Genomic DNA, 15,074 nt, shown 5'->3' on the forward strand with positions numbered 1-15,074 from the left:
GCGAGGGCGAATAAGGTGAAAGCAACGTCAAAACAATGAAATAATCCTAACAACAAACTATAGACTGTTCTCTTTAAAGATGTTCATTAAAATCATTACTTCTCATTAAAAATATACACAACACATGCTCCAAATATGCACTAATTAAAAAGTCTAATGATGATAAATACTGGCAAGGATCTGGAGCAGAGGGGGTCTCTTATACTCCAGTGGAATGACATAAATTGGCCCTTTGATATTAGTAAGGTTGGACATGCTGCCATCCTGTGACCCAGAAATTCCACTCCTAGGTAACTACTTTAAGGAAACTCTTGCAAGATGTACCAGGAGGCATATTAAGCAAGTTCTTGCCAGCAGTGTTTATAAATTCTTACACCAATCAACAGGAGAGTGGTTTAATAAATTAGTGGTATATTGAATCAATGAAATGTTTATGAACAGTAAAAAAAAAAAAAAAATCAACTACGGCTGTAATAATCAATGTGGATATCTTATAAACAATGTGGAATGAAAGAAGCAAGTCTCAAAAGCATAAAAAGAATATGATTTTCTATAAAATCCCCAAACAAGTCAAAGCTATATTTTAGGAATTCATAAATATATGAAAAGTGAAAGTTTCTCAGTCTGTCTTTGTGACCCCATGGACTATACAGTCCATGGACTTCTCCAGGACAGAATACTGGAGTGGGTAGCCTTTCCCTTCTCCAGGGGATCTTCTCAAACATGGTTATCTACAAATAAAAGCAGGTAATATTAATTAGAGTTAACACCTATGTACCACTTACTATGTACTACTCTAAGTGTTTTATATATATGTTAACCTCTGGAACAACTGAGAGATACCACCTGGTATGAATCTCTTGGGTTCTAGCCAAAGTGCCATGGTTAGTAAATGTACACCTTTTGGTGTCTGGAATGCTCTTCTAGATAAACTGTCATTTATTGACCAATTAATTCATCTTTCAGGACCTAGGGCATATCTTATTTCCTTCATGACACCTTGTCTGGTATACTCTACTTTCTGTGACCTCTCCTTATCATTGCCATTAGTACATCATTCATACTGATATGATAAAAAGGGATGCTAACTCTAAGATGTCATTGAATATACGATACATTCTGATAGGGAAATTAGAAAGTAAAACAGTAGAAAAGATGAATTATGCTGCTGCTGCTGCTAAGTCACTTCAGTCGTGTCCGACTCTGTGCGACCCCATGGACGGCAGCCCACCAGGCTCCCCTGTCCCTGGGATTCTCCAGGCAAGAACACTGGAGTAGGATGCCATTTCCTTCTCCAATGCAGGAAAGTGAAAAGTGAAAGTGAAGTCGCTCAGTCGTGATTAGGTTACTGGCGTTATGAGAATTTCAAGATTGGAGAGCACAAATGGGATGGAGGTTGGGTCTTAGAGAGTGACTAGAATTTGAATGGAGACAGAGTACTTGACTGTTACTATGGTGGCTCCGACGGTATAGCGTCTGCCTGCAATGCGGGAGACCCAGGTTCGATTCCTGGGTCGGGAAGATCCCTGAAGAAGGAAATGGCAATCCACTCCAGCATTCTTGCCTGGAAAATCCCATGGACGGAGGAGCCTGATAGGCTACAGTCCATGGGGTCGCAAAGAGTCGGACGCGACTAAGCGACTTCACTTTCACTTTCATACAGCATCATGGTTAAAGCCTTAGGTTTGAACTTCAAGAAGGCCTGTAGGCTAAACCTTGTCTTGTGAACTCTATGTCAAAACAGGTGTCCCAAGAGGTCATTTATTATATAGACACAGTGTTATAAAACTTAAAAAAACTGTTAACATTTTACTTTGCCAAATTTGAATGATAAAAATTCATTCATAATGAATAAAAATTCATCATTAATCATGTAATATCGACTCCTCTTATTGTCCCCATTTTATGTGGAAAGGAGGTGAGCAAAACTATTTTTGAACAAAGCCAGGATTTGACCTCCAGCATCTCATCCTTAATCTCTAGTGGGTACATTGCTTCTTTAATATGCTTCGAATCCAAAGCATTGCTATACCCATACTCTGAAGTGACAACTAATCATCAAATGACCCAAAGACATTAAAATGCACTTTTCTGTTGTGATATTATTACTATAGATAAGAGGTCAAGTGTTCATTATAGGCAATTTTCCATTTAAAGGTAAATGAACATTGGTAACCTCATAGGAAGGCTATGAGAACTTTATCCATGAGATAAAGTCAGGGTTGTTTTTATAAGTGTATTGTGAATACATTTATTTTTATATTAAGTGACAACATTTAATTGTCTTAATATACATTTCAGTTGTGATATAACTACAAACATTTATTGTTTTGTGCTCATCTTCAAAAATTTTTTTAATTACAAATTAATAAGTTAAAAATCTCACAAACACGTCCCCAACCCTGCCACCACTTATCAGCCATAGGTTACAGAGATGAGTAATAAAAAGCAGTCCCAATACAAAGTTACCTCAAATGAGTGTTCTTCCATGCACTCCACAAGGTCATCAACTATTTTCACAAGTTTGTCTATGATAGAATAATTACTCAAGCCTTCAGAAATATTTGAAAACTTGTCCAGAAGATCAGTCAAGCTGACTGACAGTTGTTCCACCATCTGGCTTATCCAACAATGACTAGGCTGTAAGAAATTAAAAGAAAAGAAGACAAAGCACCTGTTTTAAGTACAGTCACTGATTACTGGACAAAAGATTTCCTTATATCAGAACAGGTTTGTTCTTAGGTTTTTCTTAAGTCATGTCTAACAGCTGTTTCAAAATTTCCAAATGCATAAAGATCAGAAGAAATTGTTGATGGTAAAGATTTTGCCCTTCCATGGAGATAAAATTAAGACAGAGTTCTTGACAAGGTTCAGATACTGCAAAATTTAATTCTATGGAAGCATATTTATTTCTTACTTACTGTATTCTGAAATGAATTTAACCCAGAGAAATTTTTTTAGAAAGTTATAGTGGGAAAGGTTCCTATGTTCTTCAAGGAACTTCCAGTCTTTTGGGCAACTAGAATATGAATCAGTGGATCAATAATGGCTTATTTTTCTCAGGATCTTGATAGATTTCAAAACTTCTTCATAGCTGAGTTTCTGTGGGTGTTAAAAAAATAGCCCTGGTCTGGGAGAGAAGCACTTTTGCTTTAGTGGCAGGACCAGCTACATAATTTGTGGGGCTAATAGCAAAATGGAAATGTATTTACTGCTCAAAACGTGTTCAAAAAATGATGAAGAGTTTCACGATGGTGACCGCAGAGCATGAAACCAAGTGTGGAGCCCCACTCATGAAGCCAGCCCTATCCACTGGTTGGAAGCTCAAGCCTTGGAATCAAGCAAAACTGGGTTCAATTTTGGCTGAGAGAATCCCGACAAGCTACATAAATTTTCTGAACCTCATTTTGTCCCTCTACAGAAAGGGAAAATGGAAGTAAGGTAGTTTTGAGGAGATGAGGTACATAATTTGAATTTAAGTTTCATGAGGGTAGGATTTTTTTATAAAATTGTGTTCCCTGTGGTGTTCCTAAGACCTAGAATACTGTCTGGCATATGGGTGTTGCTCAGAAACTAATTGCTTAACTGATATAGAAGTGAAAAAAAAAAAAAGTGAGAGAAAATACTACATAACAAGGGTCCCAACATTTTCTGGAAAGGGCTAGATGGCAAATATTTTCAAGCTTTGTATGCCAAAAGGCAAAAATCAAGAATATTGTGTAGGTCCAGTTATATAAGAGAAAATTAATTTCTACCCATTCTTATTACCATTTAAAAAGTAATGATTATAATTGGATACAATGTCTTTTGCATAATTATTTAGCTTCTTTTGTAACACAGGTTTAGCAATAAGAAGAATGGAATTCTTTATTTTGGGTCAACATTTTTGTTCACTTAGGGTTAAAAGCATTCTCTATTATCAAGTAGACTGTAAATGTTCATCTGTAAAAAGACAGACTCAGCTGGCTGTCCATGTAATATCAGCAACATACTGGATCTGGTCTGTAGAGTGTAGTTTGCCAACCCCTCTTATACATTTGCAGATAAATAAAGGTTTAGATTATTAGGGAAAACTTCTTAGTATATTAGAATGAATTATAACATTTTTAAAAATGAATGTGACACCACTTAAAATAATTGGAAATTTACATACATTGTATATTGTAATATTCTTTTTTCTCTTATAAAAAACTTTGAAGTCTAGGTTCTGATTTATATTTTTAATTGTTAAAATGTTATAATGAAAAAAATAAGATAGAAAAGGTAAAATGGTCTTGGCTTATTAAGATCTCACATAATTTTAAATTATTTCTATTGTAATAAAAACACATAATCAGAGAGGGTAACCGATGTCATGTAAAATGAACAAAACCCACTATACTTTATTTTTCTACTTACCAGCAAAATATCTCTGTGGGTGAAACTCATGTAATTCGTGTTTTCTAAATTATACAAGATAGCCATTTTATATTTATTTCATAGAACAATTTTAATTAATATGACCCAGCCAAAGGGGAAACTGGTTTCTCTACAGATAGGTACATTGCAATTTCTGGAAGCATTAAATGCCATTCAAAACTTTTAGGGAGTATTGGCTCTGACTTCAGATAAGTAGAATAAACAAACTCCTAGTGGGAATTAGTTCAATTTGGCCGTTTCATTTGACTCACCAACCAAGTTCTCAAAGACTGTTTCCAAAATATGCTGAGAATGAACTCCTTGTTTTATAAAATCAGTGCTTATCTTAAGCACATGCAAGTTCATATTTGCATCATTAACAAGTCTCTTTACAAGCTGTCAGTCTTTCTTTGGAGGCTGATTGTTCTCCCAAGTTTCCCTCCACTTAGACAGCAATAATTCCCTTTAGATAGTCATCCCTATCAGCAAGGGGCAGATTTCCTAGGATATGGGAAACAGTACATTCTGTAAATACTACTTTAGTAGTATTTATATGGTAAAACAGCCTTCACCAATTAGTTCATCCCACTGAAATTGTGCAAATTTTTCCATGGCAAGTACAGCTCATGTATTAATCTTTTCAAACTCTGTCCTTGCTCCACTTTATGAACAAGCTCACCTGTCCTTCTCTCTGATGCTCTGACGTGTAGGAACCAAAATCAAATTCCCCTATTCTGAATTAAGGTACTGTGGTCTTTGCCTTAAATGAACAGGTTGTTTTTTCTTTTTGTTTGTTGCTTTTTTGTGGTTAAAGCAGAAAGGAGCTTGTTTATATGTTTCTTAGTTTTAAACTGGGAACTCTGGGGTGCTTATGTCACTTCTGTTTATCTCTATCTTCAACTGAACTCTATGTTTACATTCCTCATTCAAGTTCTTATTTAGCTATGACTACTCGCCCCATGGCCACCCACCCTTGTTTTCACATACCTAATCAACAGTCCAAGCAATCAACTTTTCCCAGAAACATTTCCAACCCTAAACCTGTAATTTCTTACTGTTAAATCATGGAAATCCCATAATCGAATCCTAGCCCAATATCTGCCCCTTTAAAGTTATGAAAAATTCATTGATATTTGACATAAACATCGAGACTACACTGCTGAAAAATATATTTCTAAACACCTTTAACTGTATTTCATTCATTGTACATTCTTGCATAATTTTCTTGGAAAGACTATATAATCAATTCAAAGTTATTTCTTTTCACTAATCTGTTTAAACAGCTATATTTTAGCTTTTAAAGTTTATTGAATTTAGGAAAGATAAAACTGAGGTAAACAATATTAACTATCAGCCAGTTTTAACTTGTCTGCCTACAAGAAAGGAAACCAGCCTTGACTAGAACATCAAGCAGATTCGCATTTTCTTTTTAATTAAATCTAGTCAATGATTTGTAGACAGCAAAACACAGTGACCTAAATATTTCATTTGTGAGATGATATGAAGTCTGTTTTTCAACTCTTACAAGATTATTATGATTAGGAAATAGATAATTAAAAGTGTGCAATTCACAAATTTAAATTTTTCCTTTACCTTAATAAACAGGCATTACTGTCACTCATCTTTCAGAGACCATTTTAAACAAATAGTTTTATATTGCACAGCTATTAACTCACAATAGATATTAGAAGAATGTAAGATATAAATAACATTCTCTATTTCACTAGAAGAATGTGAAAGATCAGTAAAGTTGATAGAGTCAGACAGGACATCAAAGAGGTGATGTAAAGAGTATGTTTCAAATTCCTGAAGTACATATAACGTAATGTTTTATTCACCCAAATACACACAAAAAGAAATATACTTTTTTGCTTTGAAAGGGAAAATTTGTCTGGATTTTCCTTAACTTCATACTCTTAATTTCTTACCTTCTTTTTTGGTAGCCTCTGTCTTACATTTTCTGGATCAATTATAACAGCTCTACTTAGGCTTATTGGAGCAACATATGCTTTCTATTCATGTTTGTGTGTGTGTATATAAATGATATATAACATGTATCATTCTAGAATGCTAACTGAATCGATGACATTGAATCAATGTCCTTGACCTGCTCGCATGCCACCACCACAGAAGATTTGGGTAAAAACTATGAACTTCCTAAGGATTTTAAAGTACCATAAGCACCAAATTAATAAGATTAAAAAAAGAAAAACTATGATTGAAAGCATTCTAAACATAATTAAGAATATGACCACTTCCAAAAACCAACAATGAAAACTCACACATTCACACAAGTATAAAATAGATACGTGAATTTCACAGGATGTGTGATATAATATCTCTGCAGATCCAGAACTGGTAAATTTGAGACCGTGACTGAAATAAAAACATCCGAGAGACTTGCTAAATCTGGCCTGCCTTCTTCTCTCCATCCCCTGCTTCATTTAAGAAACTGTTCTGGTTTATTAGCTGAAAACATTTGACACAGGATTCTGCATCAGTCTTAGATGAAGAGTCTCCAAGAGCAGTCCAGAAGCCTTTTGGAACTAGAATCTGAAAGTGGACAAAACACACACTAACGTTTCTTCACGGAGGTACTTGGCACTACTTTTCCGTTTAGTAGCTGTTCTTTGGGAGATATGTGTCTGCTCCGTCAGGAAGCCTCACGGAGGTATGTGCACTGTGAGGGAATTCTCCACAAGGGAGCTGGGGTACAACACCCATTAGAGATTCTGAGGGAGCAAAGCCCTGGCTCATAAACTATGAGGCTTCTGAAGAATATTCACAATCAGCCTTCCACCCCATCTTCTAATCCAACTAATCTAATTACCAGCATTACCGCCCAGTTTGATTGTTTCTGTTTTGTTTTCTTTAATGTGTGTCAACCTTCAATCTTGCCAGAATTAGAAGTATGAATGCCCACAGGCACAAAGCACCCCTTTCTTTCCTCTTGTGCTTCCAGCATTTACCTCCTGGCTGGTCAGTCAAAAAGAATCTGGCACTATGCCACTAGAATCACAATGCTTTAGATCTGGAAGAGATGCTAAAGGCCATCTGGTCCCGTCCCACCAATGTCATAAATGGGAAAATCAAGGAAGGTCTCAAGCAGTGAAGTGGTTCACCAAGGTTACACAACAAATTTAAAACAAATATTAGAAACCAAGACTCCCAAGCCCTTGCCTAGTTCTTTCATCAGTAAATACAGTCAAAACACATACAGCTGTAGCACTTTCTTCTGCTGGGTTCTCCATGACTCGTGTGGTCCAACTTCTGGACGAGACACACTGGTCCTTAAACTCGATTAAGAGATTATTTAGGAATTAGAAATGGCTCTGTCTCATTTCAATGAATCCAGAACTATATTATAGGAACCAGATTTCTTCCAGTAACTGTTGCAAATGCTAATTGCTTTTCAGCAGGCTTCCCTGGTGGCTCAGCCAGTAAAGAATCCACCTGCAATGCAGAAGACCAAGGTTGGATCCTTGGGTCAGGAAGATCCCCTGGAGAAAGGAATAGCAACCCACTTTAGTATTCTTGCCTGGGAAATCCCATGGGCAAAGGAGCCTGGGTGGGCTACAGTCCATGGGATCACAAGAGTTGGACACAACTTAGCGACTAAACCATCACCACCAATTGACTTTAATGGACTCTCCTTACTCCTTCTGGTTTTTACTCTTAGGACCAGAAAGCAGACACTCCTTGCCAATCTCGAACATTTCATGGGCAGGCAACTTTAAAACATTCCTACAAAAACACGTCGTAAAATATTGTGTGCTCAAGTTAACTGCTGTAGAGTCTCCAAAATCTTAACTCCTTTTTTGAGCTGGGTTTTGTCATGATTTATTTTAGTCCTCTCTCTAAACAATTAATTTGGGTCTTCAGTGTTCACTGCAGACATCTAACTGCATTTTCTCGCTTTAATTAAAGCGAGTAGAAACCTCAATCTGATTAAGATGGTAATCAGTCCAAACACTATAAATACATGTTGTTTCCCCAGGCGGGCCTATAAATGGCCTCTGAGCCAGATACAAAATAGCACCAGGAAGAAAGGTCAACATGGGAGATGAGGGCGGCCCTGATGAACTAGAGGCTGTCTAGTCCTAACTCTGTTAACACACGTTATGATTTTAGGCAAGTCTCTAAAATATCTCTGTCTAATCTGTGTGAGCCAATAGAGGGACCATTTGCCACCTTCAGCTACTCATCACTCAAAATGTGGCCAGTATGACTGAAGAACTAAAATATTAATGTTGCTTAACTAATTCAACATGTTGAAAGTTAGAAAATTATTATGTGATTTGGTGACTGGAACACTTTTAAGAATGTTTGGAAAAGCTTAGGTATGTGAATCTGTGTTTTCAATTGTCAGTTTTATAAAAATCTAAATGAGTAAATATTTCTGATGAAAATTTAGTGTTTGAACTGGAGTGTACTGTAGATATGAAATACACAGTAGATTCTGAATAAATATTAAAAATTAAAATATGTTGATAATTTTATATGGTTTACAAGGTACAGTGATCACATTTTGAATATATTAGACTAATAAACTTTATTATAATTTTCATGTTCTTTTTATTTTAATGCAGCTACTGGACAATTTAACATTATATATGTGGCTTCTGGGCTTCCCAGATAGCTCTGTGGTAAAGAATCTGCCTGCCAAGATCTCAGCCGACACAGGTTTGATCCTTGGGTCAGGAAGATCCCTTAGAGGAGGAAATGGCAATCCACCCCAGTATTCATGTTTGGAAAATTCCATGGACAAAGGATCCTGGTGGGCTACAGTCCATGGGGTCGCACGAGTCAGACACGACTAAGCAACTTAACAACATGTGGCTTCTATGCTATTTTTTCAGGTAGTAATGGTCTAGATGTTCTGAAAGTATCTTAATGTAACCACTTACTTATTAAGATGGGCCCTGTAGTTTGAGTATACAAAAGAGCCATCTAAAAAATAGTGTTTAATGTTAACGTTTTATTCATTTACCTAACATTTTATACTTATTCCTTTGAAAGAAATATTATATGAGAGCTAGAAGTAGACAAGTACAGTGTCTACCAGACTGACTTCCATTTCTATAGGAAGCATTTCAAATCATAGGGGTGGATCCTCAGGATCCACAATTACAAACAGTGGCCTTGCCCGGCAGCCACAGCTGACTGGACAATAACGGCATCCTGAGACAAATGGGTCCATTGGAAAGTCCCTCCCCCAAAAAGGTAGTAGTGATATGAACTGGTAACTAGTCTCTGAGCAGGGTCAAACTGTACTATGTGAGTGTGGGAGCTCTGGGGCAGCTATTAAGCCGTCAGGTGACTGAAAACACACACAAAAAAATTCTGCACAGGTGAAACAGAACGAGGCAGAGAGGCAGAGAGGCAGAGAAGGGGAAAGGAAAACCTGAATCCCTTCATGAGGCCTGGCTGCATCCCTCCCCTTGACTTGAAAAGCTATTCTTCAGTATCCTTATAGTAATGGGACTTTTTTTTTTTTTTTTGATGAAGCTTGAGTTCATTACTGTTAGCAAGAACCAAAGGAATCTAAACAAATAAGGGAGGCTCCCTCAAGATTTGTAAATCAGACATTTTTTGGGCCAGCAGTTAAATGTTTACTGGTAAGTAGCTTTTGAGTAGCTACTACCTGCTCAAATGGTAAGGAAATACAACAGGGTAAAAGGGTTGATCCCTAATCTTTAGATAAATATAGTAAAAAGAGAAAATATAACATAAAAATAATTGTGAGGACATAGAACAATTATTGCATGTACACTATATCTTGGGTTTTTCACATCTTAATCACTTCTCATAACAATACTATGAGACAGATCCATAACACATACAAGTTTAAATAGCTGTGTAAGCAATATATGATTAACTACCCCAAATGATGGACTTCCCTGGTGGCTCAGACAGTAAAGCGTCTGCCTGCAATGTGGGAGACCTGGGTTCAATCCCTGGGTCAGGAAGACCTCCTGGAGAAGGAAATGGCAACCCACTCCAGTATTCTTGCCTGGAAAATCCCATGGATGGAGGAGCCTGGTAGGCTACAGTTCATGGGGTCACAAACAGTCAGACACGACTGAGCGACATCACTCACTCACTCACCCCAAATGATTAGTTTCGAGACAAATTCTATAGAAATTCAGAGATAATAAAGTAACAGATAAGGCCCACAGAATAGATACCACATCAGTATTGCTCATCACCCTGTCCCACACAAGCACCCAGCAGAAGCATAGATTAGGGGTGGTGTCAGTTTTTACTGGCCACTGATGCAGGGAAGAGAGCGTGCTCTGGGACAGTAGGAAATGGTCTTATGAGAAATAGGGATCTTAAGCTGACCTTGGAGGAGATGACCACTAAGATGCACTCAGTCCCAGGATACTGCATAATTCTGTGGATAGAATTTGGATGAGTGGGTGGGAGAGGAAAGAATATTCCTAGCAAAGAGAAGCTAAACCATGCAGTCTTGGAATTGAGAATAGAAAAGAATGGCAACCCACTCCAGTATTCTTACCTGGAGAATTCCATGGACAGAGGAGCCTGGCGGGCTAATAGGGTTACAAACAGTAGGACAAGACGGAGTGACTAACACTTTCACGTCAAGGTGATTCTAGGAGGGTGGGACTCACCTGACTGGGAGACAAGTTTGTGTTGCTAAATAATGGGCATTGAGATGAGGTGATTGGTGTGGGGCAAGAAGGTTATTATGGAAGCTTATGAACATCAGACTCAGGAATCTGGCTTTCAGCCTTCAATCACTGAGAACAATGAGAAAGTTCTTGATTAAGGAAATGACTCAGTTAAAAGTGGCAGCATAACAGAAGGCTCTTGGAAATCATGATTCGTCAAAATAGCATGATATTACTCTTAGACCTAAACCTTTTTACGAAATGCGTACATATCTAAAAGAAGATGAGTAAAACACTGAGGTGCAAAAACTGTGTGATGAGTTACAGTCATTCACCGCATCATCATAATCTTATGGATTCTATTCAGTTGGTACCTCAGGGAAATTACAAGTGATTACATGTGAGAGAACTTCCCTCCTTCCTTCCATCTTCACTTTCAGCACATAAGTGCCTATCATACATTGAGTACAAAAGAAGCAGGGCAAATGCTAACAGAGTTTTGCCAAGAGGACACACTGGTCATAGCAAACACCCTCTTCAATAATACAAGAGATGACTCTACACGTGGACATCACCAAATGATCGATGGATTATGTTCTTTGCAGCTGAAGGTGGAGCAGCTCCTTACAGTCAGCAAAAATAAGGCCTAGAGCTGACTATGGATCAGATCATGAGCTCCTTATTGTAAAATATAGACTTAAATTGAAGAAAGTAGGGAAAACCACTAGGTCATTCAGAAATGATCTAAACCAATCCCTTATCATTTACAGAGGAAGTGACAGATTCATAGGATTAGATCTGATAGACAGAGTGCCTGAAGAACTATGGATGGAGGTTCCTAACAAGGTACAGGAGATGGTGACCAAAACCATCCCCGAGAAAAAGAAATGCAAGAAGGCAAAATGACCATCTAAGGAAGCCTTACAAATAGCTGAGAAAAGAAGTGAAAGGCAAAGGAGAAAGGGAGACATGCCCAACTGAATGCAGAATTCCAGAGAATAGTGAGGAGACACAAGAAAGCCTTCTTACGTTGAACAACGCAAAGAAATAGAGGAAAACAACAGAACGGGAAAAACTAGAAATCTCTTCAAGAAAGTTGGAGATATCAAGGGAATATTTCATGCAAAAATGGGCAAAATAAAGGACAGAAATTTTAAGGACCTAAAAGAAGCAGAGAGATTAAGAAGAGGTGACAAGAATACACAGAAGAATTGTACAAAAAAGATCTTAATGAACCAGATAACTATGATGGTGTGGTCACTCACCTAGAGCCAGACATCCTGGAGTGCAAAGTCAAGTGGGCCTTACGAAGCATTACTATGAACAAAGCTAGTGGAGGTGATGGAATTGTAGCTGAGCTATTTCAAATCCTAAAAGATGATGCTGCAAATTTGGAAAATTCAGCAGTGGCCACAGGGCTGAAAAAGGTCAATTTTCATTCTAATACCAAAGAAGGGCAATGCCAAAGAATGTTCAAACTACGATACAATTGTGCTCATTTCATATGCTAGCAAGATTATGCTTAAAATCCTTCAAGCTAAGCTTCAGCAGTATATGAACTAAGAACTTCCAGGTGTACAATCTGGATTTAGAAAAGGTACAGGGGCCAGAAACTAAATTGCCAACATCTGCTTGGAACATAGAAAAAGCAAGGGAATTCCAAAAAAACATCTGATTCATTGACTGCGCTAAAGCCTTTGACTCTGTGGATCACAAAATTAACGTGGAAAATTCTTCAAGAGATGGGAATACCAGACCACCTTACCTGTCTCCTGAGAAACCTGAATGCAGGTCAAGAAGCAAGAGTTAGAACCAGACATGGAACAACAGACTGGTTCAAAATTGGGAAAGAAGTATGTCAACACTGTGTAATGTCACCCTGCTTATTTAACTTATATGCAGATGTGAAACGCAGGCCAGGATGACTCAAAAGCTGGAATCCAGATTGCCAGGAGAAATATCAACAACCTCAGATATGCAGTCTAATGGTGGAAAGCTAAGAGGAACTAAAGAGCCTCTGATGAAGGTGAAAGAGGAGAGTGAAAATACTGACTTAAAACTCAACATTCAAAAAACTAAGATCATGGTATCTGGTTCCATCACTTCAGTTCAGTTCAGTCGCTCAGTCGTGTCTGACTCTTTGCGACCCCATGAATCACAGCATGCCAGGCCTCCCTATCCATCACCAACTCCCGGAGTTCACTCAGACTCACGTCCATCGAGTCAGTGATGCCATTTAGCCATCTCATCCTCTGTCATCCCCTTCTCCTCCTGCCCCCAATGCCTCCCAGCATCAGGGTCTTTTCCAATAAGTCAACTCTTCGCATCAGGTAGCCAAAGTATTGGAGTTTCAGCTTTAGCATCAGTCCTTCCAATGAACACCCAGGAACTGATCTCCTTAAGAATGGACTGGTTGGATCTCCTTGCAGTCCAAGGGACTCTCAAGAGTCTTCCCCAACACCACAGTTTTTTCAAAAGCATCAATTCTTCAGTGCTCAGCTTTCTTCACAGTCCAACTCTCACATCCATACATGACCACTGGAAAAACCATAGCCTTGACTAGACGGACCTTTGTTGGCAAAGTAATGTCTCTGCTTTTCAATATGCTATCTAGTTTGGTCATAACGTTCCTTCCAAGGAGTAAGCGTCTTTTAATTTCAAGGCTGCAGTCACCATCTGCAGAGATTTTGGAGCCCCCCAAAAATAAAGTCTGACACTGTTTCCACTGTTTCCCCATCTATTTGCCATGAAGTGATGGGACCAGATGCCATGATCTTCATTTTCTGAATGTTGAGCTTTAAGCCAACTTTTTCACTCTCCTCTTTCACTTTCATCAAGAGGCTTTTTAGTTCGTCTTCACTTTCTGCCATAAGGGTGGTGGCATCTGCATATCTGAGGTTATTGACATTTCTCCTGGCAATCTTGATTCCAGCTTGTGCTTCTTCCAGCCCAGTGTTTCTCATGATGTACTCTGCATATGAGTTAAATAAGCAGGGGGACAATATACAGCTTTGACATACTCCTTTTCCTATTTGGAACCAGTCTGTTGTTCCATGTCCAGTTCTAACTGTTGCTTCCTGACCTGCATACAGGTTTCTCAAGAGGTAGGTCAGGTGGTCTGGTATTCCCATCTCTTTCAGAATTTTCCACAGTTTATTGTGATCCACACAGTCAAAGGCTTTGGCATAGTCAATAAAGCAGAAATAGATATTTTTCTGGAACTCTATTGCTTTTTCCATGATCCAGTGGATGTTGGCAATTTGATCTCTGGTTCCTCTGCCTTTTCTAAAACCAGCTTGAACATCTGAAGTTCACGGTTCACATATTGCTGAAGCCTGGCTTGGAGAATTTTGAGCACTACTTTACTAGCGTGTGAGATGAGTGCAATTGTGCAGTAGTTGGAGCATTCTTTGGTATTGCCTTTCTTTGGGATTGGAATGAAAACTGACCTTTTCCAGTCCTGTGGCCACTGCTGAGTTTTCCAAATGTGCTGGCATAGTGAGTGCAGCACTTTCACAGCATCATCTTCCAGGATTTGAAATAGCTCAACTGGAATGCCATCACCTCCACTAGCTTTGTTCCTAGTGATGCTTTCTAAGGCCCACTTGACTTCACATTCCAGGATGTCTGCCTCTAGGTCAGTGATCACACCATCATGATTATCTGGGTCATGAAGCTCTTTTTTGTGCAGTTCTTCTGTGTATTCTTGCCACCTCTTCTTAATATCTTCTGCTTCTGTGAGGTCCATACCATTTCTGTCCTTTATTGAGCCCATCTTTGCATGAAATGTTCCCTTGGTATCTCTAATTTTCTGGTCCCATCACTTCATGGCAAATAGATGGGGAAAAAGTGGAAACAGTGGCAGATTTTGTTTTCTTGGGTGCCCAAATCACTGCAGATGGTGACTGCAGCCACAAAATTAAAAGGCGCTTGCTCCTTGGAAGAAAAGTTATGACAAACCTAGACTGCATATGAAAAAGCAGAGATATCACTTTGCAAACAAAGTTCTGTAGAGTCAAAGCTATGGTTTTTCCAGTGGTC

General features: G+C 38.3%; 1 protein-coding gene across 3 annotated transcripts in view; it reads right to left on the reverse strand.

Moving 5' to 3' along the window:
* Positions 1-15,074, reverse strand: part of KITLG (KIT ligand) — a 105,645-nt gene that overhangs the window by 26,767 nt on the left and 63,804 nt on the right. For all 3 annotated transcript variants that reach the window (XM_061415703.1, XM_061415702.1, XM_061415701.1), the window contains exon 4: positions 2,470-2,640. In XM_061415703.1, the coding sequence (XP_061271687.1) occupies positions 2,470-2,640 (171 nt within the window). The remainder of the gene's footprint in view (positions 1-2,469; positions 2,641-15,074) is intronic.

This window comes from Bos javanicus, chromosome 5 (genome assembly GCF_032452875.1).
Source record: "Bos javanicus breed banteng chromosome 5, ARS-OSU_banteng_1.0, whole genome shotgun sequence".
Classification (NCBI taxonomy): domain Eukaryota; kingdom Metazoa; phylum Chordata; class Mammalia; order Artiodactyla; family Bovidae; genus Bos; species Bos javanicus.